Source organism: Neopelma chrysocephalum, unplaced genomic scaffold (genome assembly GCF_003984885.1).
Source record: "Neopelma chrysocephalum unplaced genomic scaffold, ASM398488v2 Primary Assembly neopelma1_89, whole genome shotgun sequence".
NCBI classification, from domain to species: domain Eukaryota; kingdom Metazoa; phylum Chordata; class Aves; order Passeriformes; family Pipridae; genus Neopelma; species Neopelma chrysocephalum.
Window position 1 is genome coordinate 1,586,377 of NW_020897751.1, and position 26,928 is coordinate 1,613,304.

At 45.6% G+C, this 26,928-nt stretch overlaps 1 protein-coding gene across 16 annotated transcripts in view; it reads right to left on the reverse strand.

Moving 5' to 3' along the window:
* PCDH15 (protocadherin related 15) overlaps nucleotides 1-26,928 on the reverse strand; it is a 526,100-nt gene that overhangs the window by 46,867 nt on the left and 452,305 nt on the right. For all 16 annotated transcript variants that reach the window (XM_027692924.1, XM_027692936.1, XM_027692923.1 and 13 more), the window contains 3 exons: nucleotides 18,281-18,390; nucleotides 16,960-17,100; nucleotides 7,190-7,317 (listed from right to left, as the gene is read on the reverse strand). In XM_027692924.1, the coding sequence (XP_027548725.1) occupies nucleotides 7,190-7,317; nucleotides 16,960-17,100; nucleotides 18,281-18,390 (379 nt within the window). The remainder of the gene's footprint in view (nucleotides 1-7,189; nucleotides 7,318-16,959; nucleotides 17,101-18,280; nucleotides 18,391-26,928) is intronic.

The window sequence follows — 26,928 nt, forward strand, 5'->3', positions numbered from 1 at the left end:
TCGTTTGTTTGGTGTCCTTACAAATGTACCACAAACAAGAGAAAAAGAATGGGCTGGCACTGATATCATGGAATGGGTTGAGTTGGAAGGGACCTTAAAGCTCATCTCATTCCAGCCTCTGCCATGGGCCCAGGTTGGAAAATATCAGAGTAACTGAAATAATCCGATATTAATTTGAAAAAAACACCCAAGGGTCCTCTGTAGAATCTCAGTAAGTTCTCAGCAGATTCCCTGATCACAACTAGAGGAAAAGAATAATAAACCAATAGTTTTTACAGTTAGCAAGCCAACATATTAAGCAGAAACAGTTTTTTTGAAAGCAATCACCTGTGTGCTTGGCATTCCTGGGATGATATTTTTAGCAGGACACGCTGCTTCCATCAGGGGCCAGATGTTAGAGCAGCTGGGCTGTTGTCCCTGCAGCAAGGCTGCAGAGGAGGTTTCTCCTTCTCCCAGGGATGTTTTCTCCCTCCTCTGGGATTCATCAATCCCATTTTAACTAAGAAAAGGTGGTGACAGGCAAAGCAGCTGATTTTTAGGCACAAGTGGTTCCCTGGTGGACACACAAAGGGAACGTTTTGTCTTTCCCAGCTCAAAGCTGCCCTGGGTGCCCAAGGTGGAATCTCCCTTTTCCAGGACTTGCCACCCTAAAGATTCACTTGTCATCCCAAGGAAAAGGAAATACCAAAAGAAATGTGGAATTTTTGGTCACATATAGAAAATAACTGGAGATTTAAGATGGATTAAGTGTCCAGGTAAAAAAGTAATCCCAGTATCCTCTCTCTGCATATCCACATATCTACACCCAGGAATTTTAAATATTTATCTTACCCATTGTTTTAGCTCAGTGTGGAACCCCTAAGATGCTTTTGAGGATGATAGGGAAGGAAAGAGCAATCCCTGCTCCCCTGTGTGTCACCAGGGTCAAGACCTGCAGCATGATGTGGCTTTGTTTTATTTTATTTTATATTAAGATATTCCAGGGGCAATAAAGGATGAAGTTACATTATGAAGTTCGTCAGAAAGGGGGGAAAAACCACAGGAAAAGTCTGAAATGAAAATCTGATCAACCAGATTGTAAGAACCAAGCTACTTCCATCAAATACAGGCCACCACTTCCACAGACTTGGATTCACTGGCCCTTTTTTTGTTAAGATTCCTTCTTTGCAAACATTTGCAGCACAAAAATACCTTTATAAACCAAGGAGTAGAGAAAAACACCCTCCCCCTTCCTTCACTAGAATTAGGATCTCTGATATTTCCTCATTTAAATGCACTTTAATAAATAAAACCAGAGGGTTTTTACTTTAAAAATCTTTAAAAAGAAAGGGCTAATGACACACCATTATAGTGAAAAGTCAATTCCTGCTGGTAATTTCCCTAAAGATTGTGTCGGTTCTGGTTGTTTTCCTTGAGCAGATTGAAAATAGTGTGTATGGGGCTAAAGGAAGCCTGGTTGGATTTCTGAGGGGGGGAAAAACAGGAGTTCCACGAAAATCCCAGTGGCAAAGCAAAATAATTCTAATATAATGAAATGCAAAGCAAATCTTAATGCACAAAATTCATAAATTAGTAGCTATGAGCGTTACATCTGTTTTTAAATCACATATTCATGGAGAAAAGCATGAAAAGGCCTTTAATCATGGGAATGGGTTCTTGTATGAGCTGAAAACTTTGGGAAAGAAAAGGGAATTGCAGAGAAGGGGACTTTAGGAAGCACGGCCTGGATCCTTGGTTAAAAAGTGTCATTTGCATTAATATATTCCTTTTCTTTTTTTTTTCTTGGAGCATTAGTACTTCTCAGCTTTCAGAGGACACTGCTCTTAATCCAATCATCCCCACATAGAATAATTCATATGGTTTATCACTACCCAAATGAATTCTAATTGAAAATGACTTTTGGATAATGATTTGTGGCATTCTGCTGAGCTCAAGCTTCCTTTTTATTTCCTTAGAGCAATCTTACTAAGAATCTAGGGCAAGACAACACATTAGCCTATTCTAAAAGGCTTTTATATTCAAATTAAAATATTTAAGAGAGTGGATGCTGCTGGCAGCAAACACACTGACCTCACAGAGCTTCATAGTATTGGCCTTGGTCACACGTGGGACTGTTTTGATGAGGAGAGAAGTGTTTATCCAATATTGTATTGGTTTCTAAATTCAATTTGTGTGCAAGATTATGGACTCAGGACTAGTTTTCTTCTCTCCCTACTTCTTTTCTTGGTTGGTTGTTTGATTGTTTCTTGCTCCCAGTGCTGAAATTTTGTTCAAGCCACAGAGCACGACTGAAGCAACTGAACCCAAACATCTGAATGTTCAGTGCTGTATTTGTGATGAATTCACCCAAAACCTACTCACATGAGCTACTATACTAAAAATTAATGATTACACTCATTAATTATGCCCCATAATTATTATGTCCCGTTAAAGAAGAGCTAATTGTGGTTTCTTTCAGGGATGGTTTTTTTTCTATTTGAAAGCTGTAGTTTTGCACTGGGTCATTTGAAAGGCTGGGAGAGCTGGGGGGGTTCACCTGGAGAAGAGAAGGCTCCAGGGAGAGCTGAGAGCCCCTTGCAGGGCCTAAAGGGGCTCCAGGAGAGCTGGAGAGGGACTGGGGACAAGGGATGGAGGGACAGGACAAGGAGGAATGGCTTCAAACTGACAGAGGGCAGAGTTAGATGAAATATTGGGAAGGAATTGTTCCCTGTGAGGGTGGGGAGGCCCTGGCACAGGTTGCTCAGAGAAGCTGTGGCTGCCCCTGGATCCCTGGAAGTGTCCAAGACCAAGCCAGACAAGTCTTGGAGCAACCTGGGCTGGTGGAAGGTGTCCCTGCCCATGGCAGGGGGTGGAATGAAATGGTCTTTAATGTCCCTCCCAACCCAAACCACTCTGACTCTCTGATGTACCTCACATACTCTCCAAATTAAACAAACAATTAATTTCTGCCAGAACATAAAATTATTTTTAAGCCTCCTTAGCATCTACCCTGGTAACCACCTACAATTCAGTCCTTCCTCACTAACTTGTCTCAGTTCATCTTTTCCTGTTTATCCTATTTATTTTATCCTATTTGATAAAAAAATAGGAAGAATTACATCAGCTTAAACTGCTGCCAAGTGCCTGCCACTGGGATTATGCTTCATAATTTAATGACAGCCATGGCAAATAAAGCAGACACACCCTGTAAATCACATCTAACTGAGCCCATATCCAAATACTAGGATCTGCAATTAACCCACTGGTCTTTTCCCATGGTTCTCCCTCCTGGACATGCTTGGGAACACGCTGGGAACTTCAGGAAGGTGAAACTGGAGGTATCTGAGCATAAAGAGTTGTGTGGTGGTCACTCACCCTGCCCTGCTAAAGCCACAAACAGCTTTGGGGGAAAGGAAAGGTTTCAAGGTGAGTCTCGGTTTTCTGGCATGAAAAAAAATGGATAAATGGGAATAGAAACAATCTGGCTTCACTGGAAACTCCACACCCTGATCTTCACAAGCCAGAGGCTGAGGCAGATACAGATACCCAGATGATGAGTTTTAACCTCAGGTAGTTCAACCCCTCCTTTGCTTTCAAAATAAATAAACAAACCATCAGTGATCAGGTTCTGCCAATGAGTCTGACCCTTATTTTCAACCAACATCTCCTCCTGGCACTCTGGAAAAAGGCACTTCTTGCTACCTGGTGTTTCCCCAAGTAGGGCTTCCAGAAGCAGCATCCTCTGCCATCCAGCTGGAATTGGGGAATACTTACTGCACCCACTGGGATAAATTAAATACATATTTGTCCTTGGAACATAAAAATATAATTAATGAACATGCTTTTTCTCTGGAAGTCAGATAAAATGGGATTCCCTTGTAAATTTTGCTATAAAAGTTGTGTTTTACAAAACTTTCAGCTACCACATGAAGACAAAGCAACTCAATCCAGTTCCACCAAGCCCTGTCCAACCTGGGATAGTGGGAGGTGTCCCTGCCCTTGGCAGGGGAGGGGAACAAGATGAGCTTTAAGGTCCCTTCCAACCCAAACCATTCTGGGATTCTCTGATCCTAATACCCCATTATTTGAGGATCATCAGAGCTGTTGTCAGTGACAGGAATAATGAGAATAGGAGGAGAATATCAGTTTCTTTTCAAAATTACTCAGATGATGTGAATTAATGAATGTAGAAAATGAAAGCAAGTCCATTTGAAACTCCTACTAAGAACCTGACTTCCCCAGTAGTATCAAAATCTGAATAATTTCTACAGTGCAATAATTTCTACATGTACTTTATTAATGTTATTCTAAATTTCAACCTGGAAAACTACTCTTTTAATTCTGCTCACCTGAGCTGTTCAAGAAAAGACATTCATTTGATTAGTTATTCTTAAAACAAACCGGAATGGGGATTGTACTTAACCAACAGTAATTACTTTTCCTTTCTAAAGGCCAGAAAACAAGCTAAGTGACACTGAGTGCTGAAAATGCTCAGTGCTAGAACAATAAATTACAGCCTGATTCTCTGCAACAAGAGCACTTCTTAATTGTTTCTAATTTTACTTTAACTAAACACACAGTTTGATGCCATCCACTTATAACAACTTCTGGCTCCTGCCTCGTTCCATTTTGCCTGTCAGCAAAGTCAGGGAGAATTCTGTCAGAAATAGCTTCGAGAAATAAAACTCTCATTTTTTTTGGTCCTCCTTTGATGATCTTGTCCTCTGATGGCCTTTTCTGAGTCAAATGTTTTTGAAGGGGACAAGCAGATTCCCCTCTTCACCCCCTAATTTCCCCCACCTGTATGGCTGCTCTTTTTCACCCCTTTCTTATCCCTCTGACTGACACACATGAATATCTGTGCCTAAGAAACCAGGGATGTCTCTTGGAAAAGCAGGATTTCACAGCCTGGCATTTTGTATGATCGACTCAAAATGTCATCTGACACTTGTGACTCCTGTTTCATTTACTTTCAGACACAAACCACTCCTTTACCTAAATAACTGTGCCCTTCAGAATTCTTGATCTCCTGCAGTGCCATTGTGCAGGTCCTTTTATGGGCTCCCCAAAACTCCCTGGCAGGAGCTGGAGCCAGGCGAGCATCAGTCGAGTGACAGGACGAGAGGAAACGGCCTCAAGTTGCACCAGGGGAGGTTTAGGGTGGATATTAGGAAAGGTTTCTTCACAGACAGGGATGTAAAGCATTGGAATTGGCTGCCCAGGGACGTGGTGGACTCACATCCCTGGAGGTGTTCAAAAGCCACGGGGATGTGGCCCCTGGGGACATGGTGGTGGTGCTGGTTGATGCTTGGACTTGTGGACCTTAAAGGCCTTTTACAACCCTAGTGATTCAGTGATTCTTCAGCACTTCTGAAGTTCATGGGTTTGACAGAATTTTTGTAATCCAGTTTTTGAGTATGTTAAACCTTCAGCTTAAGGTTTGCAGCTGGAAGCAACAACCAGCGAAAAGTCTGGGGGGAAAAACAAAGCTTAACAAAAATATTACCCCCACCTGCAAAATTCTTCTCAGTTATGGTCTCAGACCACCCCAACAGCAACACTGCCAGTGCTGATTTGTGCTCCTAGAATTTCCTTTTCATTGGAGAAGGGGAGACCTTCTTGTTCTCCCTGACAGGAGGGGGGAGCCGGGGGGGGTCGGGCTCTGCTCCCAGAGAACAAGGGACAGGAGGAGAGGGAACGGCCTCCAGCTGTGCCAGGGGAGGTTTAGACTGGATATTGGGAAAAATGTCTTCACAGAAAGGAATAGGCTGCCCAGGAGGTGGTGTCACCACCCTGAAGGGATTTAAGAGCCACTTGGGGATGTGGGTTAGTGGTGGCCTTGGCAGTATTGATTGGACTTGATGACCTCAGAGGGCTTTTCCAACCTAAATGATCCCATGAACCAGGCACACACCCAGTCACGTGTCACCACCCATTTCACATGGCAGAGAAACCTGGTGGAGATTAAAATTTCAATGCAGAAGGCGGAGGGAAAAAAATTTGATCCAAGGAAATCCTGCAGATCTTTTTCCAAGTGTGTCCTTCCCAACACACAGTGGTGCTGTCGGTCACTTCACAGCTTCTTTAACCCCCCAGAAATAAGCCTTTAGAAAAACCACAGGTGTTGCTACCTGACCCTTTTTTTTGGCTTTGTTTATGAAGCCTGAACTGAGTGTTCACATTTGATGAAGTTGGTGAAGTAGAAGCTTAACAGTTTCCCACTTCTCTGCTGTTTCTGGGCTTGTTTTGGGAAGGATTGCCAAGAAAAACCAATGGACAACTCCTTAATAACCTCTGATCTCCTCTATTTCATTCCTGGCACTCTAAAACACATCATGAAGTCAACAGAAAGCTGAGCAGGTCATATTTCTGTGCCCTTTCATGCATAAGCTGGAATCAGCAACTTCAAAGCTATTCCACTAATGTTTAAAGTGAACAGAGATGCAGGAGATCTGCTGAGGAAACAGAATAAAGCCAGAGGAAAGAAGCTGCCTTGGCAGCTCAAGCTGCCTCAAGCACAAAAGATTGTGTCACAAAAGCAGTTTTATGGAAGAAAAAAAAAGGCATTTTATTGAAGACTTATTGCTTTTACTCTTAGCTATTTTTATGTCTGGTTCTAATTAGATTCTGTGTATTATAATTTCCTTGAATTTTTTCTATTTTTAAAAACCTTCCACTTAATTTTCCTCAAAATTATGTCCCAGTGCTGATCTGAAACAGAAACTGCTCTTTCCCTTTTAAAGCCTAAACATGCTGCTGCCAAGTAGTCAGAAAAAAATTAAGGTAAAAACCGGTGTTGACCATCCAAAAATCATCTAAATATTAACAGATATAAAATGAAAGCTACAAAACCTCGTGGGAAACAAGCACCTAAAACTCAGTAGAAAAAACCCCTGTTTTTTAACTCAAAATCATCCTTGTGTCAGTAATTGCTGGAACAGCAGGATGAGGCATGTCAATCATATCCACACTGATGGAAACCAACACACCCTTATTCATACTCAGACACTGATTTCAGCAGAAAAATGGCCCATTCTGTCCTCATTATTCTTGTTTCTAACAAGAAATACAGCAAAAATTCATGCCAGTGCCTGAGAAGCTCCAGCAGCTTTAGAAGACACATATTTCAAAATCTCCTGTGAAAAATCAAACCAGTGAGTAAATATTTTCCCACTGTAAGTGAATGTAAGTCAAAAAACTTCAGTCTTACCTTAACTTTTAGCACAGAGGAAAACATTTTGGCATCTTCAGACACCCCTCCAATGTACATTTTTTTGGTGAACACAGGCACGTGGTCATTCTCATCCTTCACCTCAATGAACACCTTGGCTGTGTTACCTAAAAGAGGGAAGGAAAAGGGTAAATAGAACATTTTGTCCTAATTTTGTGATACCTACTGGCATTCCATTTGTAGCCCAAAGAGATAAAAGTCAGTGTAGGGAAAATAGTTTAAAAATAAGTACCTTAGATATCCTAAAATTGCATAATCCCAGAATCATTAAGGTTGGAAAAGCCCTCCAAATCCCCCCTGTGCCCGATGCCCACCTTGTCCCCCAGCCCAGAGCACTGAGTGCCACAGCCAGGCCTTCCTGGCACACCTCCTTTTTGTTAATTATTATTTCTCCATTTGCCATTTTTTGTGAAGGGATCTTGATTTAACTTGGAGCTGAAATTTGTACCTTTATGAGAATAATTCCCATTATCTGGACACCTGCACTTCACCATCAGGGCTACCTGAGTTTGCTCATGAGCAAAAAGGTGCCATGGATTTCTTTACAAAGCAAGCACTTTGGGTAAAATACAAGAAAAGACCTGTAGCTAAGTTTTTAAATAACTAGAAAAGCCCAAGTAATGATGTAATACCTTAGTTACACAGATTTTGGTCCCATTAAACACTCCTAAATGTTACAAAGAGGTAATGAAGGATCAGCACCAGCAGGTCTGCTGCAAACAGCAGCTTGTTTTATAGATTTTAATTATGACCAACTCTCCTGCAGCTACTTAACAGGTGATTCAGTTCTGGTGTCTGTAAATTCATAAATGGTCAGCAGCTCTGGCTAAGCAGCCTCAGCACCCAATTAATTTATTGTGTTAATTGAATGCATCTCTAAGCCTGTCCTCCTCCCAGACCTGGCCTGGCCCAGGGGAACTCCACAGGTATTACCTCCCCTGAGAGGTTCTACACAAACCACCACTGTTAATTTGCTTTTATTAAACAGTTCCTGATCCACCCCACTGAACAATAAACATCTCCATCCTTCTGCAAGGGAAAAACATCCAGCAAAAACTACGGAGTCGGTGCCAGACAGAATCCACCGTGCAGTAATCTCCACCAACATCTGCTTCTCTCTTTCAGCATTGTATAATCCAGAAAGATTGCTGGAAATGATGATATCCAGTTCATTAAAACCACATTTGCAAGTGATAAATTGCCTCATTGCAGAGTTGGTTTTCCCAGCTCGTTGCAGTGCCAGGGTAATTTAAATGTTGCACAGGTGCCACGCTGGGCTGAGTTAGTTACACAACAGGGCTCCTTTACCAAGGTTTAGGAGCTGTATCTTTAGGGGAAGAAAAATTTAAACCCAGACTATTTCTCAAATGGCCAAAGTCATATTCTGCCTATCTGATGGTCCAACTGGTGGGAAACAAATGAGGACTCCACATAAATAACTGACATCTGAAAAAAACCCCAACATTTATAATGCCATCGATCTGTCCCTGCCCAGCTGTGTGTCCTGGGACAGGGAGGGCAGTGGGATCCTGGGGGGCACCAGGAGAGCGTTGGCAGCAGGGCAGGGAGGGGATCCTGCCCCTCTGCCCAGCCCTGGGCAGGCACATCTGCAGGGCTGGGCCCAGCTCGGGCTCCTCAGCACAGCAGGGACAGGGAGCTCCTGGAGCGGGGCCAGCGCAGGCTGCGGAGATGCCCAAGGGATGGAGCAGCTCTGGGAGCAGCAAAGGCTGAGGGAGCTGGGGCTGTTCAGCCTCCAGAGCAGACCCTGAGAGGGGCCCTCAGCCATGGCTGCAGGGGCTGCAGGGAGGGGGCAGAGGATGGAGCAGGCTCTGCTCGGGGGGGCCCAGCAATGGCACAGGAGGAACGGGCAGGAACTGATGCCCAGGAAGTTGCAGCTGGACAGGAGGAAGAACTTGGCTGGGCAGTGACCCAGCCCTGAACAGGTTGTTTAAAGTGTGTGAAGTCTCCTCCCTGGGGCTATTCCAGAGCTGTCTGGACACACTCCTGTGCCGTGTGCTCTGGGCTGGCCCTGCTGGAGCAGGGAGGTGGCACCAGATCAGATTCCCACTGTGGTCCCTTCCAGCCTGACCCAGTCTGGGTTTCTGTGATCCAACACTGTAGTACAGAGAGAAGGAAAAAAGAGAAAGGAAAGAAAAATCTTGTTAAACCAGATCCTTATCATTTCTGGCTGCAACACCAAGTTACAGTATCAAGATGAGATTCCCAGGCAGACTCTTCCATTGCAGGTCCACTCTTTAGGGAAAGAGGCAACAATGGGAGGAGGATTACAGGCAATGCATGGAAGCGATGCTGCCCTGCTGAGGGAATAACCAGCTACATTAATGTCTGGCACCAGTTTGCTGCTAGAGGGGAGATCTAATTCTCTCAGTGCTGGCAGGATCAGCCCTTTGCTCACCTACCTCAGCTCTGTGTAATGCAAATTAAACACCTTTTACATGGTGCTCACCATCACTGCCATGTCAAGCCCAGTTGGGAGAGGTGGCTCAGCCTCCTGCAAAGTTTGTGTCACAATTTGCTCAACAATCCATTTGTTTCATTTGCTGGCGGTTCTCTGAGCTGCCAAAACACTGATTTGTTTAGTGAGGGGTGAATGCTTTGAAAATGAGAAATGGAAGTTACCACATTAAGCACAAACCAAATGAAATATCCTGCACGTCCACAGAACCCCGTCAGCACCATCAGCATCAAACACCTCCCTGCATTTCAGCTTCTGCCTGAGTTTTATACACAGCTTACATGTCCTTCCTTCTGGCAGATGGAGTGGAACGTGGCATCTGTGAGCTCCTCCCTGTGCTGGCCTTTGGATCCAATTCCAAGCTCCAGCTGGCCACAGGACACGGCTCCCAGCCAGCTACAGAGGTTGCCTGACCCTCATTCTCACCAAGATCCCTCAGCAGCAGCTGTGCCAGGTGTGGAAGGTTGTGCCAGATCCTTCCCCATGGGGATCTTCCTGCTTGGTTCAGCAGATATCCCTGAACACGGGGCTCTGGTGCTCCTAAAATCTACCAGCCCTGCCCCTCCAGCATCCTGCCCCATGGAGAAGGCCACCCAGCTGGAGCACATTCTTATAGAGGCTGGTTTAGGCTCTGCCATTGGACTGCTTTTTCCTTCATATTCCCAATTTGTTCCTGCTGCTTCTAAACATTGTTTGTGTGTGGTTCCAATCCTCTTTGCATCCACTGTAAGGACAGGGATCCTCAAAGAGTGTCAATAGATATACTCACTTTCCACAGGAGAAATTTTATATCCTCCTATGTGTAAAACCTTCCATCTTTGTTATTCCAGACCTGGAGTCCAGCTACAGTTACAGTTTAAATGGATTCCAGGAGTTGAAACCAGGATCTACTCCTCCATGGGACTTCTTGGGAGACCTCACAGAGTTAAAGGATATTTCTTATTGGTATGACTGAGTTACTTAAACAGCCAGCCAGGTGAAAGAAGAAACAGCATCTTTGCCTGGAAGAAGCAGCACGGGCTCCCAAGGGGGCCAAAAAGAGCAAAGAAAATTGATTTTGTGCCACCTCAGTCTCCTGCAAGGTCCCTGTGTCCCGTTTCCCTCTTTTCCAGCCCCCTGGAGAGGAGCTGCAGTGCACAGAGAATACAGAACTGCAGCTGCCTCTAAGTCAACTTGGGTTTATAAGAACCAGCTAAATAACCATTCCCAAGACCAGAAGACCTTTGGATCTTTGAGCTTCTGGGATTTGCTCAAGGAGAGTGAAAAGCTGAGGAACCTCTGAAACAAACTACTAAACCACGAATGACTAACATAGAAACCAAACCCAAAAGAAACCCCAGGGAGCTGGTCACAACTAGTGTGTAGTAGCACTTCATTTCCAGAAGTTCCTCCCAGAGTGTGCACAGCATTTCATTTCCAGAACTTTTTCCCAAACATTCTTGCTGAAAACCCTTTCCCAGCATCACTGCTTATCTACCTGCTGGATCCATTCGTTTCTCACCAGGCTGCAGAAATGAGGCTGAACTAAAGCAATGCTTTTTGGACACTGGGACAGCATCAATGATGCTTGGAGTGTCCCCTGATTAGTTTTACACAAGGTTTTCCCCAACAGCACTGCCCTTGTCTTCTGGAACACGCCAAACCAGCCACTGATCCAGCTGCTCTTCCTGCAAAGATCATTTAACATCAATCCCCGCAGCACAAAAAGCAGTGGCTCTTCTGCTGGAGGCAACAGCAGATTCTTCCCTTTAAAAGTGCATTTTAATCACAGTGGGAGTGAGATTTGTAATTTGTCAGGGTTTAGTAGCACTTTACTCCTGCCTTACAAGGGCTGGAGCAGACTCTGGGCTTTGGCAGGTGAACTGCACTGAGCTGCAGCTGCTCCATCTCGCCTTCCTGAACTTGGCACAACCAAATAGGAATCAGCTCTGAATATCTGTTCAGTGGCATTTTGATCTAAATCAGCCCATGAAGCCTGAGGAAGCTCCTCATGTGCTATCACTGATCAAGAATGGTGCAAAAAGAAGCTGTGACAAGACACAAAACAGCGACATATCTGGAACAGCACCGATCCAAGCTCTGATTGAAATCCATATAAAACTTCATTTTCTACCAAATCATTAACTGAATGAGAGCTCACATTTGATGTGGTCTCTCTAAAATGCACTAAACACACCTAAAGAAATTTGAGGTTTGTCCCAAACTGCCCCAGAGCTGTGAGGAATCAGCCACAGCTCTGCAGGCTCTGCAGTGTATTGTGTCCATCTGTCCTGGATTTGGGGACTGCCAGAGCAGCCAACTTGTAAAACGCCATCAGCACCAACTTTTGCAACATGTTTGAAATTAAAAATGTGAGGCTACTTATTATTACTTTGCTATTACATCAGGGACACAGAATCCATGTTCATATTTAACTTTGTAGGACAATTGTTCCCAATCACTGTGGAGCAGCTGCAGGATTTTAGCTGTAAAACTGGTTTTCTCCCTTTTTCACTTCATTCCCAAAGGTTTGCTTTGTGTTTAGAAAACAAAAACAGCACAGGAGAGACAGAACTGTTCCCTTACCCCCCCAAAACCCAGAGCAAAGCCCTGCTCAGAGCTGGGAACACACCCAGGGACATCTTCCACTAGACCAGGTTGCTCCAAGTCCCATCCTTGGACTTCCAGGGATGGGGAAGCCACAGCTTCTCTAGGCGTGCCCACTAATGCTTTTATTCTTATACTGGGACCATGTTTAATTTGCTGTTAAACCCTGTCTTTGCCTCTGTTTGTCTCTACAGCTCCATTGCTCTTTCTCACTGTGTTTAGGCAGCACTTTGTCTTTGCTGCTCCCTCTGCTTCCCCATAAATCCTTCTGCTTCCTCCTGCCCCTTCCCTCCCTGCCATGAGGGCCATCACATCCAACTCCTGGCCCTGCACAATCCCAAGAACTCCCACCATGTGTCTCAGAGCATGGTCCAAACCCCGTTAACACTGAAGGTCTTTCGGGGTTCGCCATCACCAGGTTGCTGATTCCTCAAGCCAGAATTCCAAGCTTTTTAACTCACCATCATCAGGAAACCTAACTCTCCTTCCATTCAAATGAAGTAAAAATGCACAGCAATTCCATGTGACAAAGCTTCACTTAAAGTAACTCATTTAGTGAGTTTGATTCCATTGAAAGGGAGAGTGTGACTTTGCATGACTTAGCATCATGTATTAAAAAGTCACCTTAAGTTACCCATTTGATGTTCTCATACTCCAAAGGACATCTCCATTTACTTTTTCTCCTCATATATTTATTCAATGATTGCTACACTGTCAGTGGCACCATCACTGAATGACAGGCTTAGTTACACTTAATGCATTATTTGTACACTTTTCCCCTGCACAGATGAAAACTCAAACTCCTGCTTCTATATAATTATCTTCTATAATACCATCAGTTAAAACATTTGGTACCCAGCTTCTGAGCTCTGTCAAATCCAGACCTGTGTGGTGGCTGAGCAGTGTGTCAGAGCTTTGTAACTTCAAGAATCCCAGAATCCCTGAGGCTGGAAAAGCCCTCCCAGCCCATGGAGTCCCCCCTGTGCCCGATGCCCCCCTTGTCCCCCAGCCCAGAGCACTGAGTGCCACGGCCAGGCCTTCCTGGGACACCTCCAGGGCTGGGGACTCCAAACCTCCCTGGGCAGCCCCTGCCAAGGCCTCACCACCCTTTCCAGCAACAAATTTCTCCTCCTGGCCAACCTGAGCCTCCCCTGGCACAGCTGGAGGCCGTTCCCTCTCCTCCTGTCCCTTGTTCCCTGGGAGCAGAGCCTGACCCCCCCCCGGCTCCCCCCTCCTGTCAGGGACTTGCAGAGCCAGAAGGTCCCCCCTGAGCCTCCTTTTCTCCAGGCTGAGCCCCCCCAGCTCCCTCAGCCCCTCCTGCTGCTCCAGCCCCTTCCCCAGCTCCGTTCCCTTCCCTGCACACTCTCCAGCCCCTCCGGGTCTTGCACAAAGTGAGGGGTCCAAAAATCACTGCAGCTCCAGAGTAGGTCCCCAATGCCCTGCTCAGGAATTCCAGAACAAATTCCACTGACTTAGTGGTATCCAGCACCCAAAGTGGTAGCACTTCATTGCCACTGGGTGTCTCAGTGGTGTATTAATTCCATGTCACAGAATTCCAGAGCAGGGCATTCACAGTCACCCATCTCCAGAGTGGATACATCATTTCAGTGGCACCAAAGTCCTCAGTGGTGCATTAATTCTGCTTCATCTCCTCCCACTGGAGCTCATCAATTCAGTGCCCCGAAACTCTGAAGTAGAATTTAACCTGATTAAAACTCATCAAAAACGAACAAGGTGCTGAGAAAATGGAAAGGAAGACATTGTGGAAATGTAGGAGTCAAATCCAGGGGTCAAGGGGTCTCCATTACAAAGACATAAGTGATTTAGTTGGCCAGATACTTGCAAAGTATTTAAAATACATACATCTACCAAATTCTTTGGCTCTCCATGCAGCACAGGGCATATTCCAAGCCCAACACAGGCTGTAAACTCCTGGGTAGCCAAACACATTGGACTGAATTCCAACTCCAGTCCCTCTCGAGCATCCCTGGACAAAATAATTCAGCCACCACTTTTTTGGAAGTGCTGCTCAGTTGGGAGAACTGCTCTAGTGCAGGCTGGGAGTTGGAAGAGGGATAGAAAGGCCACTGCTTCCCTCAAAGGAGAGAAGAACCTGCTGACTCCCTCATTTCTTGATCCATGTCAGAGAAAGCTTTGGAGAAGGCTGGAAGATGCCCAGGTGCCTCATGTCCTCCCTGTGCACGGCCTGGCTGCATTTTCCAGCACATGCCCTCCAGTGGAGCTCTGCCAGGCACAGAGAACTGCAGACAGCTGTCCCAGAGCCCTCCTGCTCTCCCTCTGCACATACAGCTCCAATGGCACCTGGAACATCAGCCAGGATGACACGTGCTCCATTTCCCAAAATCTCCTGCTGCTTACATGAGTAATACTGGAAATTGGGATGAACATATTGTAACTGCCAGCCCTGGACAATGTCTCAGGCTTTCCCTCAAACTATTCCCAAGTTTTATGGCATGTGCCCAAATACCTAAGCCCCTTCAACTAATACGGGATCACAGAATCCCAGAATGGTTTGGGTTGGAAGGGATCTTAAAGCTCATCTTGTTCCATCCCCTGCCATGGGCAGGGACACCTCCCACTAGCCCAGGTTGCTCCAAGCCCCGTCCAACCTGGCCTTGGACACTTCCAGGGATCCAGGGGCAGCCACAGCTTCTCTGGGCAACCTGGGCCAGGGCCTCACCACCCTCACAGGGGAGAATTTCTTCCCAATATCCCATCTAAACCTATTCTCTGTCAGTTTGAAGGCATTCCCCCTTGTCCTGACACTCCAGACCCTTGGAAATAGTCTCTCTCCATCTTTCCTGTTGGCCCCTTCAGGTCCTGGAAGGCCACAATTCAGTCATCCCAAAGCTTCTCCTCTCCAGGCTGAACAATCCCAACTCTCCCAGCCTTTCCTTCCAGCAGAGCTGCTCCAGCCCTCTGATCCTTTTGGTGCCTCCTCTGGACTGGCTCCAGCAGCTCCATGTCCTTGCTGTGCTCTTCCCCAGGGCTGGAGCAGCTCTGCAGGGGGGGGTCTCATCTACTTTAAAGAACTTTCAAAATCTGGGTGGCTTTTCCTTGTAAAAAACCCTCAGGCTTTTAACTCTGGGGGTCACAACCTGCAGTGTGGGAAAGACTCAGTGTGCCATGGAACAGCTCTGTCACCTTTGACCATGACAGGGTGGCACTTTGTCACCCTGCCACATTGCCCAGAGTGAGCAGCCAAAGCAGACAGAGCTGACACAGCTCACTCCTCCCTGCAGCAAAGGAGAAACAGAGATCCCACTGTGCTCTGAGTTCCAGTTTTCCCAGAGCTCTCTGTGCCTGGACACAGGATGAATTATCTCTGGCGAGAAGGTGACAGGCAGATGAAAGACTGATGGGAATTCTCGTGCCCTGGGCTGGCCATGGAGCCCTCCTTGGGAGCAGAGATCAAATCCAAGGCCATGGCAGCACCATCCCTACAGCATCAGACAGCCAGCAATGCTTTCAAAGATGCACTTGGATTCAAATTGCTCCTTATATTGCTAAGGGTTTCCAAAAATGATGAGAAGGTTTAATTATGCACCCACGTTGTAAGTGCCCAGATCTCACTGAGGTTTAGAAACAGTCTGGGATTGACATTTTGGTTATGGTATCTCCCTGGATTGACAACTAAATAAATAATGGTTATTCTCCTAAAACTGAAGTAATTTTGAACTCCATTTGTAGTTCCTGGATTCAAAATACCAATGTGATTCCCTTTTCTGAATGAATTATGCACACACAGCAGCAGGTACCCAAAGCCAGGCTTCAAGGGCCTCCTCAGCTCCAAAACACATCCATGATGCTCCTTATTAACAGGAAAAAACCTGACACATGGAGACCAAAAAATACAGAAAAAATCGGACAAGAACAGTCTGTGTGAAAACATCTACCAAAATCCTTTTGTTACAAGGTTTGGGGCTTTTTTTAAGCTCTGGCCCAACTGTGAGTTAAATAGGAAGTGGTACAGGACTGGCAAAGCGAGCCAGGTGTTTGAAAGCCAGACTTCCTGGACATTTTCCTTACAGGGAGGATGATAAAAATAATCAAAAGTCGTTTCAAAATATTTTTCTTCAAAAAAGAAAGCCACTCAAGGGAAAAAAAAAACCCCACACCATGAGACAGAGTCAAAGTAAACCTGTTGGGAATCAACTCCTTCCTGCCTGGAGATGCTGCAAAGAACCTTCTGGTCTTTGTCCCAGCACTTTGCTCTCAGTCAGGGTTCCAATAAACTCCACAGAGACCCTCAGGGGCGAGGAAGGAGTTTTTTCTCCCTGCTCCCCCTGCTGTGGGTCTGTTCCCCATCCTCTTGGTAGTGTCCCAACCCTTGGTGAGTGTCACCAGCCCAGTTTGGGCTGTGCAACGTGTTTGTGAAAAAGTCACTGTGCCATTCCATCACATAACCCCCTAATGACACTGAGAATGTACAATTTGGGCCATCAGCTCTCTGTTTATACATCAACATGACTTTTGACTGTGTCACTGAGACCTACATGGAGATGGTTTGTGAGGATTTACCTCAAAACTGAGCAGGAAGTCAGGCTTAGAGATCCATCATCACCCTCACATCTCCGGGAGCACAACCAGGTCACTGCCTCACCCTCACCAAATAACACTCATCTGTGTGAAAAAGAGATTTAAAAGGACGGATTTTCCCACTTACTCTTGGAAGGGACCCGCAGGTTGGATCTCACCACTTGCAAGGAATCTGCCTGGACCCGGAGCTCGTAACTCGTCACACTTTCATAATCCAGAGCCTTCTTCACGGAGATCACGCCCGTTCTGTTATTGATGGCAAACACATCTGAAAGCCAGCAAAAACACAAGCAACTTTTTTCCTAAGATGCATAAACGTGTTTTTATTTTTAATGCTCAAGTGCTTTGTTTTGGTGGTGACACTGTTCTCTGACACCGTCTGTGGAAAGTCATTCCCCTCCCTCCCCCAGGCCTCTAAGCTCCACTTTGAAGCTGTGCTGGATCCCACCAGCTACTGGGATAACCATGCCAGGATCAGGGAATCACAGAATATTCTGAGCTGGAAGCGACCCACAAGGTTCATGGAATCCAGCTCCTGGCCCTGCACAGGATTTGAAATCACACTGGCAAGAGGAGACAAATCAAACAGCCCCCTCTCACAAAGAGGAGGAGGGGATGGAGAATTCTTTCACACCCCTCCAAATTGTTCAGTGTGATTCTGTTGAGGTTTCCAGGTGGATCACAGAGAGTACCCAAGCAGGATGTTTTGTTCAGGTATCAGGCTCTAATCTAATGCTTGTGGCTACAGCAAGGCAAACTCAGTACTGCCTTAAGCCAGACTTAAGCAAGTAGAACTTCATCAAAGCTCGTTTCAGCAGGCCCTGGATTCACACCATGTGGCAGCAAGGGGAGTTTTCACATTAGTGAATATTTTAATTGCAATTCTGCAAATTAATTTGATCTCTAGCTCATCTCTAAAGGCTTAATAATGGCAGTCATAGAATCATGGAATCACAGAACGGTTTGGTTTGCAGGGGTTGGGACCTTGAAACCCAATTCATTCCAACCCCATGGGCAGGGAGACCTTCCAGCATCCCAGGTTGCTCCAAGCCCTGTCCAACCTGGCCTTGGACACTTCCAGGGATCCAGGGGCAGCCACAGCTTCTCTGGGCAACCTGTGCCAGGACCTCCCCACCCTCACAGGGAACAATTCCTTCCCAATATTTCATCTAAGCCTGTTCTCTGTCAGTTTGAAGCCATTCCCCTCTTGCAAAAAGTCACTCTCCATCTTTCCTGTAGGTTCCCTTCAGGTACTGGAATTCCCTCGTGCTTGGCCAGATGAGGTGGGATTTCACCTCATCTGGGTTGGACTCGACCTTAGAGGTCTTTTCCAACCTCGACCGGCGTGTGATTCCCCTCAGCAGCAGCTTTGCTTCCCAACACTTCCTTGCAGGCTTCTGGTGCCCACACCATGACCACTGAGACTGAAACATGGGTTTTGTACTCACCCTCTTCATTCCCTGAAACAATGGAATACACGACTGTCTGGTTGAGGGCGGCCGCGGTGACAACGGCGACCACGGTTCCTTTGGGGGCACTTTCACTCACTGGGGGGGGTCTGCGGAGTGGAACAAAAGGATTGGGGTTACATTCCCGTTGCCTGAACAGCAGGTTAACAGCTCCCTCCATCTATCAGGTTTGCCAAAGGGAGAGGATCTGTTATTTAAGAAAACCGCATTAAAAAGGCAAATGTTGACCCCGTGCAAATGCAAAACCCAGTAAAAAGTCCAACTGAGGGGGCAACATAAACATCTAATGGTTCTTTGATATGAGAAATGGAAAAGAAGGGAATAATGAGCAGAAAGTGAAACAGAAGAACCATCACAGCCTGATAAACTAGGAGGAAAATTTAGAACATAATAGGTCTTTTGTAACACTCAGAAATTTTACAATACTAAGAAAAATCAGTAATTTGTCAGAAAAGCAGGAAAATTCATTCATGGATCAGTAAACACTTTGAGGTCACTTCCACAGAAATTTCTACTCTTCAGAAGGAAACATAAAATTTCCTGCCAACCCATTTTGGTACTAAAAAGCCAAGATGCTTTTCAGGAAATCAACTCAAGTCTAGCCAGCCCCTGGGAGGGTGAGGAGGCCCTGGCACAGAGAAACCGTGGTTGCCCCTGGACCCCTGGAAGTGTCCAAGGCCAGGTTGGACAGGGCTTGGAGCAACCTGGGCTAGTGGGAGGTGTCCCTGCCCATGGCAGGGGGTGGAACTGGATGAGTTTTAAAATCCTTTCCAACCCAAACCACCCCCTGATTCTGTGATTCTGTACATACACAACTTTTCAGCACTGAGTACATCGGTTTTGGTTCACTGAGCATGATTTATGTCAAGAAAGAAGAAAAAAAGAAATGATTACACCACTAACACTCGGGTATCTCACAATCTTCATACCCTGCAAACACTGACCAGGGAGCATCTCACACTCACATTGTTCCATCATGTCTAAATAATAAGTGTCTTCCTGAAACACACCAAAGAATTACTTCACTCTTCTATTTTTCAAATCCCATCTCCTCAGAAAATGTGATGAGGAACATTTTGAGGTGCTTTCTCCTCAAGGAAACTGTAACTACTTCAGAAAGAACAAAGAGTCTGTGCTGATGTCTTTAAACTGAAACAATTTCAACCAAGAGAAGTGAGACACTCGAGCTCCTCTCCAATCAAACATTCAGATTTTCAGCACGGAGAGCGAAGGTTGAATTCATGCTTAAAACTCTTAAAAACAATTTGAAAGGAATTTTTTTTTACCCTCAGCCATAAATGCAGATGGATTTTTATTAAAACTAGCATCAGGCAGACACTTTCAATTTTCCAAAGTTACACTCATTTGATCTACAGCAAAATAAAGGATGGATGAGGATCTGTTCAGAGAGGCTCCTCAACAGGAACAGACTCCAAGGGCTATTTCAGTTGTGCAGTGATCTTCAAAGTTCTGGGCAGAACCCACACCTGCTTCATTCCAGGAAATATCATGGATGTATTTGGAAGACATGTAGATGTGGCACCTGGGGACACGGTCTAGTGGTGGCCCTGGCAGTGGTGGGGGAGTGGCTGGATTTGATGATCTCAGGGCTCTTTTTAAGTCTCAATGATTTCGTGACTCTATGAATATTTTATGACTTCCCCCTTTCATCTTCCAAGTGTTTTTCAAGTATTCCACCCCATACCACATTTTCCCATTCTAAGGGCAGGCAAGTAAGTGGGCATGGCCCCAAGGCTGCCAGAGCTCCAGGAGGGTTTGGACAACACTCTCAGGGACAGGGTGGGATTGTTGGGGTGTCTGTGCAGGGCCAGGAGCTGGACTGGATGATCCTTGTGGGTCCTTCCAACTTGGGACATTCTATGATTCCCTGAATTCCAGGTCATAATCATAACTACTGAACCCAAATCTTTGCCATTACCCCCCAGAAATGGGCAATGTGCCCTTGAACTCTGCCTTACAAACACTTCCTTTGGGATGAATATTGGTTTGAACATCCTAGAAAGAGGCTGAGATACTGAACATACACAATTAAGCTCTGGATCATGTAATAGTGGCTGTGCTGAAACACTGACTCCCCTTTTTTTTTTCACAGGAAAAAGTGATGGTAAATTCACTTTTACCCAAAGACACATGCCTGGAGCAGATCCCTCTGGCTCCCACCCTTCTGCCTCTGCATCAGTGGGAGAAATAAAATTCCTTGTTGCCCTTGATTTATTAAGCTATAAAACTACTGCTATGAAATGCTTATTAATGTGCATTTTACCAATGCAAAGGGTAATCTTAGAGACAGGAAAAAAAGGCTGTCAAACCTGGAAGCATTTAAAGCTGGACCTCTTTTGATGAGGTCAGCAAGGAAAATAACCTTTTTATGTTGCATTATATATTATGTTGGTTTGTTTTCCTTCTGAAGGTGTATGATTGGAAAAAAAACCAAACACACAAACTTCATTTCAAGCACACTTTCAGTATGTTTTTAGTGGCAATGGCCTTGTACCTCCCCCTCTGCCACGGCTGAACTCAATGGATTGCCAAATCAATAACAATTAGGGAGAGGTTTTGTGTTTGCTCTGAGAGGCTCTGGAGGGAGGGGCAGGAACCCCCCATGGGAATGGCTGTGGTTTCATTCCCCTGATTTAACTCCAGGGATTGGGATCAATGGGAACAATGCATCAGCTGGATAAAACACTCAGCTTGTCTCCTCAGAGCATTTTCCTGAATTGGAGAGAAGCAAAGAGGCAAAAAGCAAGACCATTCAAGTGACAATATCCTGGGTTTTATCCTGTCCTACAAGCTCTAATAAGCTTTCCTGGGGAATAAGTTCATTATTTTCTGGTTTGAATGACTAAGAAGTAAAATGGTGCTTTTGTTTCTTTTTCAGTGGAGGACACACTATTTGAAGCTGGTTTAGGGCACAGGCAAGGGCGTTTTTATGCAATAATTTTGTGTTACTGGACGATCAAAGCTGGTTCTTTTTGTGAGAAGATGAGACGCCAGCAAAGCAGGAGAATCCAGCCCAAGCCACACAGAGAAGGCTTGAAAACTGACCTTGGAGTGGAAGGGAAGGGCACTGCTGTGACCTCAACACGTGGTTTCAGAGAGTGGGCAGGTATTTTTGATCAAATTTGCAATAACTTAACCAGTCTCTGAGCGCAACAGCCACCAGAGCATCACCCTGCCAGCCCCAGGCTCTGCCCACCTGGCAGCACCAGGGTGCCCCTGTCACCTGGGTGGGATCAGGGTGGCACTGCCTCATGGCCCAGGGCTGACTTCATGGAATCACAGAGTCCTTAATGTTGGGAAAGACCTTTAAGATCATCCAGTCCACCCATCAATGTTCACCACTAAACCACATCCTGAGTGCCACAGCCACAGGTTTGTCTAACACCTCCAGGGCTGGGGACTCCAAACCTCCCTGGGCAGCCCCTGCCAAGGCCTCACCACCCTTTCCAGCAACAAATTCCTCCTCCTGGCCAACCTGAGCCTCCCCTGGCACAGCTGGAGGCCGTTCCCTCTCCTCCTGTCCCTTGTTCCCTGGGAGCAGAGCCTGACCCCCCCCGGCTCCCCCCTCCTGTCAGGGACTTGCAGAGCCAGAAGGTCCCCCCTGAGCCTCCTTTTCTCCAGGTTAAGCCTCCCCAGCTCCCTCAGCTGCTCCTGCTGCTCCAGCCCCTTCCCAGCTCCGTTCCCTTCCCTGGACTTGCTTTGAAATATTTTGATGGTTCCTTTCCGAGCACAGCACCCTCCTGAATCTGGGATTTCTAATATCCCTCCCCAAGACTTCCCTGTCTGGGGATCCACATCCTTACAGCTCCTGAAAGTAAGAAGACCCCACACCACCACAACACCATGATCCACTTGCACCCCATAAAGCTTGGGGTAAGATGAGATAAACAGCAACCAACCCCCACCCCAACCCCTCAGCTGCAGCTCAGCCCACCCAGAGCCTTCATCCTTCCTCCTCAACGCCCTCCTTTGCACAACCATCTGTAGACCATTATTAAATCTGTTCCCAGACCAACCTTCCATCCATTCCCATGGTGTTTTTCCACAATCATCCCAGTGATGTGGATTTTAGGTTGGTTGAGCCCCTTTAATGTTTCCACACGAATAGTAAATGGTGTCTTGTCACCATCCAGGATGGGATGGAGCCCAGGAGAGACCCCCATCAATATTTCTTTGGGTTTGCCCCTCAGAAAAAACCAAAGCAACCCCAAACCAGGAGAACAGGATTAAAATGAAGCCATTATTTATGCAAAAAATAGATACAAATTTTAAAAATAATAATATATTTTAATTTGCTCTATCTCAATTACCTGCATCTTGATCAGAGGGGGAAGTGGAGCCTCAAATGTCAAATATATTGCAGGGTTTAACTATTTGAAGTGTCTGAAGTGAAAATTTAGCTTTTCCTCTCTTCTTTTTCCCTTTGCTGAACACGTCAGACTTGCAGCCATTTTTCAATTTGCCCGAGATCCAATATGCTGCAAATTCACCATGAAACTTGTCTATCTCCCAAAGCATGAACAGGAGATTTAATAAAAAAATTAAATTTAAAAGCAGCAAACCCAGTAATAATTTGGAAAATTGGTTTAGCAGTGAAGTTTAATAGCGTGATGTGTATGGACTCCATATTAGACACTTCAGTCAACTCTGTTTTGTGGACTTTATATTTTATATATATATTTTATAGCATATTGTAATGCATTTATATATATATTTATATTTTAATTGATGGAGGTCCATAAGCATAGCTCAGAACTAAAGTTTTATTGTTGTTTAATGACACTGTTCAGATTCCCCCCTCAACTTGATTAACACTGAGGGTATTTTTACTCAATTTATCAAATTTTTGGGTTCCTAGAGATGCAACTGTAACTGTCTCAACAGTTTGTCAGAGACAGTGATTATTTTATTTTTTTTTCTGGAAAAGAATATTTTCTTCTTAACTAGATATACTTTTCAAACAGTTTGGCTTCAAAGTTTCCTGAAAAGCATCATATATTCCTTACTGGGCTTAATTTCCTCCTTTTCTGTCTCAGTTCTTGGAGTGGTTGGAGACATTCTGACCTTTCCATGGCATTTATCTCTGGAACAGATGACAGGGGAGTCTGGACATTGCTCCAGTGAACCCCTGTCATAACCTATTGCTTTTTAAACCCAGTGTCAAATTTTGTTCTCATGAACCCTGTCATCAGGCAGAACGTGTTCCATGTTATCCCACCAATCTTCCTGCATTAAAGCTGAGGATGTGAAGACAGGAATATTTCTGTCAGAATTACTGCAGAGGCAAGAAAGGGGGGAAAAAAATTCCCACCAAGCACAACATAGGACACATTCACATCCTGGAACTGGTCACTGATGGGATAAATTCCAAGACTGCCCTCCTAATACACCAAGAGAGTTTAATTCTATTAAGATGGATTATTTCTATCCCATTCCCACATCCCCAGAGCAACTTATTTCTACGTTTCATTAACTGCAACACCACGTTGAGAGCTCTGACCCTCATCCTCACCCAGCACAGTGAGGCAGGTTCCCTGCCCAGCCCTGCCCCCTCTGCTTTCCTCCTCTGCTGTCTCCAGGTACCATCTCACCACAACATTTCATTGAAAAATTAATCATAAAATTAGACTTTCCTCTTCATTTGGTAGAAAGAAGCAGAAGATTTGAATAAAATGCAACGTAGCAGTGCTAAACCAAGGAAAACTGGGGGAAAAAAGGGTAGTACTTCTACCACACATTAATTATCTTGCTCCCTAATTTTTCAATGGCAACTCATGCTCCAGCATTTGCTGTAGAAATAATTTAATTTTCTTGCACAACCACATGTTAAAGAGTGCTTTTTAATTTTTTTAATTACAAACCAAGTAAGTGCCAGGACAAAACCACCATAAACCAGCGATTCCAAAAGCAAAATCTCACATGTTTTCCTGAAGCCAAATTGTCATGAGAGGCAAATTAAAAATATATGTTGGAAGCTTCAATTGGAGGAAAACACTGACTATTTTTACTGCTACACCTCGGAAATGCTTCATGAAAAAGGTTGCCAGTGGTCTTTCATTGATAAAATGTAAATTCCATTCTGGAAAAGGTGGGAGAAGCACTGGGCAGACTTGGGTATCCTGGGAAAAGGATGACCCATATGGATGGCACAAATCTACCATCATTAAACCAAATGAGACAGATTCCAACCATGGAATGCTCCCCATCCCCTCACTGTCACTACACAGGATTCCCAATGAGAATATGAGGATAACTGACTGGACAGCAACAAACCAGAGAACTGGGAAAAGTCTCCTGGAGTAAAACAGTTCCGTTTGATTCCTGCTGCAGCTCCATAAGTTTGTTTCGTGAAATCCTAGGACACGGGACTGTTCGCTTGGATGGCATTTGCCTGCAATACTGAAGGATTTAATTAGGTGGAAAACATCACAGTGTGTCTTCCACCGAGGGAGAGAGAAGCCCACATGTCCCAAAATCTCACTTTTTAGGCAGAACGCATTTTCACAGCAGAGTGTTGTTACTGGTGGAGAAATAAAATTCCACACTACATTTACAGCGAGTAACGGCCTCGAATTCCCAGGCTCACATATTTCCCCATAAAACTTCAGATTACTGTACAACTGGACACATCTTTTTCCAGCAGGTTGGGGACCTATAATGCAACACTAACAGAAGCTGTAAGTTTCCAGTATTTTCCTTTTTTCCTGCTCTGCAATGGCTGAACACCTGTTTAATGTGCCCACAGGCAATAATTAGGAAGCAATGACGCTGCTCTTGGTTAACGTTTCATTCCCTGCTCCAGCAGCACATTCCTATTAGCAATGACCTTCCAGTTGCAGAGGATGTGGTATTTACTAATTACCAAAAGAGCAAAAAGATCCCAAATCCCTTTGAACTTTTACTTTTTAAAAACGAGAACGTGCTCATAAAGAGGACAGGCTTACTAAAAAAAAATAATCTATATTCTTCTGAGGTTTGCTTCACATCTGGTCTTCACTGCTTTGTAGTGCTACTAATTAATAGCTGTTAATTAAGAAATGAAAGTGTTGCCATTAGTTGTTGGGAAGAAATGGAAACTTCTTCTGGCTCAATTCCTTGCCCTGAAGTTCAGTCCAGAGGTGATCTGGGTGGAGCCATTGGGACAAGAGAAATAACAGCTTGAGAAAGGGGCACTCAAAATCAGGGGTTTGATTTTCCCAAGCAAGTGATTTATTTGGTTATTGACCTTTTTATTATGTTTACCCAGAGAGGTTGTGGCCTTCTCATCCTTGCAAGTGTCCAAGGCCAGGTTGGATGGGGCTTGGAGCAACCTGAGATAGTGGAAGGGGGAACCAAGGCAGAGAGTGGAACAAGATGGTCTTTAAGGCTTTAAGGTCCCTTCCAGCCCAAACCTTGCTGGGATTCTATGGCTGTCTTTGCAGAGAAGTAGAAAACAGAATGAGATCAGCCAGCATCAGAAACCTGAATAAATGGTGGGACTTGTCACAGCCTGTTTGGGCAGCGATGCACAAAGTCTCCCATGCCTTGTTCTGGCATCCCTGCCCTCATCACCCTGCTGTGTCCTTGCTCTCCAGGCTGTCACAGCAGCTGGAGAGGGTGGAAGTGTCCGTGCCCACTGCTGACAAGCACCCCATGCATCCCTTTGGGGGTTGGTTCCTCCCTGTGCCATCAGTGCTTTGGAAAAGCAGCGGAATCCAACTAAGCACCAACCACCCTGCGGGAGATGTGGGGAGAGGAGCAGCATCAGCAATGTCCTTCCCTGGCAGCTGAAAGGTCAAGTGGGCTCAGGGTGGACCAGCCTTCTGCAATTAAATGTCCACACGTTACAGCACTTTGATTCTTTTGGATTTTTGCCTCTTTTCTCCACACTTTGCGTTTTTGTGGAACAATGCTTGGCTTGGAAAACACTTTGTTTATCAGGCACTGCTGCTGTCAGCTCTCCAAAGTCATCTTTAATATCCAAGAGAAGGACAGACAAGGGTCCACACTGCTAATGCAGTTGAAGTCCTTGGCTCCAGAGGAAGATCCAGGCTGGAGCACTGGGATGGCCTGGAGCATGAGCCTGAATGTGGCGAGGGCAGGGAGGTTCCTGGTCAAGGGGGTGCTGGAGAGACATCTGTGGGAGCTGCAGTGGATCCATGTTCCCAGAAGACAGCTCCCTAGGAGCACTAGGCATGGATGGATCATCTGGCCCTCATTAACTGGCCTGGGAGCCCCTGTGGTGGCATCTCCTCAAGCTGCTGGACCAGATCCTGCAGAGAATCCCAGAATCTCCCCAGTGCCACATCCACACCTTTTCTGAACACCTTCAGGGATGGTGGCTCCACCACTGCCCTGAGCAGTCTGGTCCAATGCCTGACCACTCTGTCAGTGAAGAAATTTTCCCTAATATCCAACCTGAGCCTCCCCTGGCACAGCTGGAAGCCGTTCCCTCTCCTCCTGTCCCTTGTTCCCTGGGAGCAGAGCCCGACCCCCCCAGCTCCCCCCTCCTGTCAGGGAGTTGTAGAGAGCCAGAAGGTCCCCCCTGATGCTCCTCTGCTTCTCAGAGGGTGTGAGTGCTGGGAGGAGGGATGTCCCAAAGCCTGCTTGGCCTTCAGCTTCCAGTT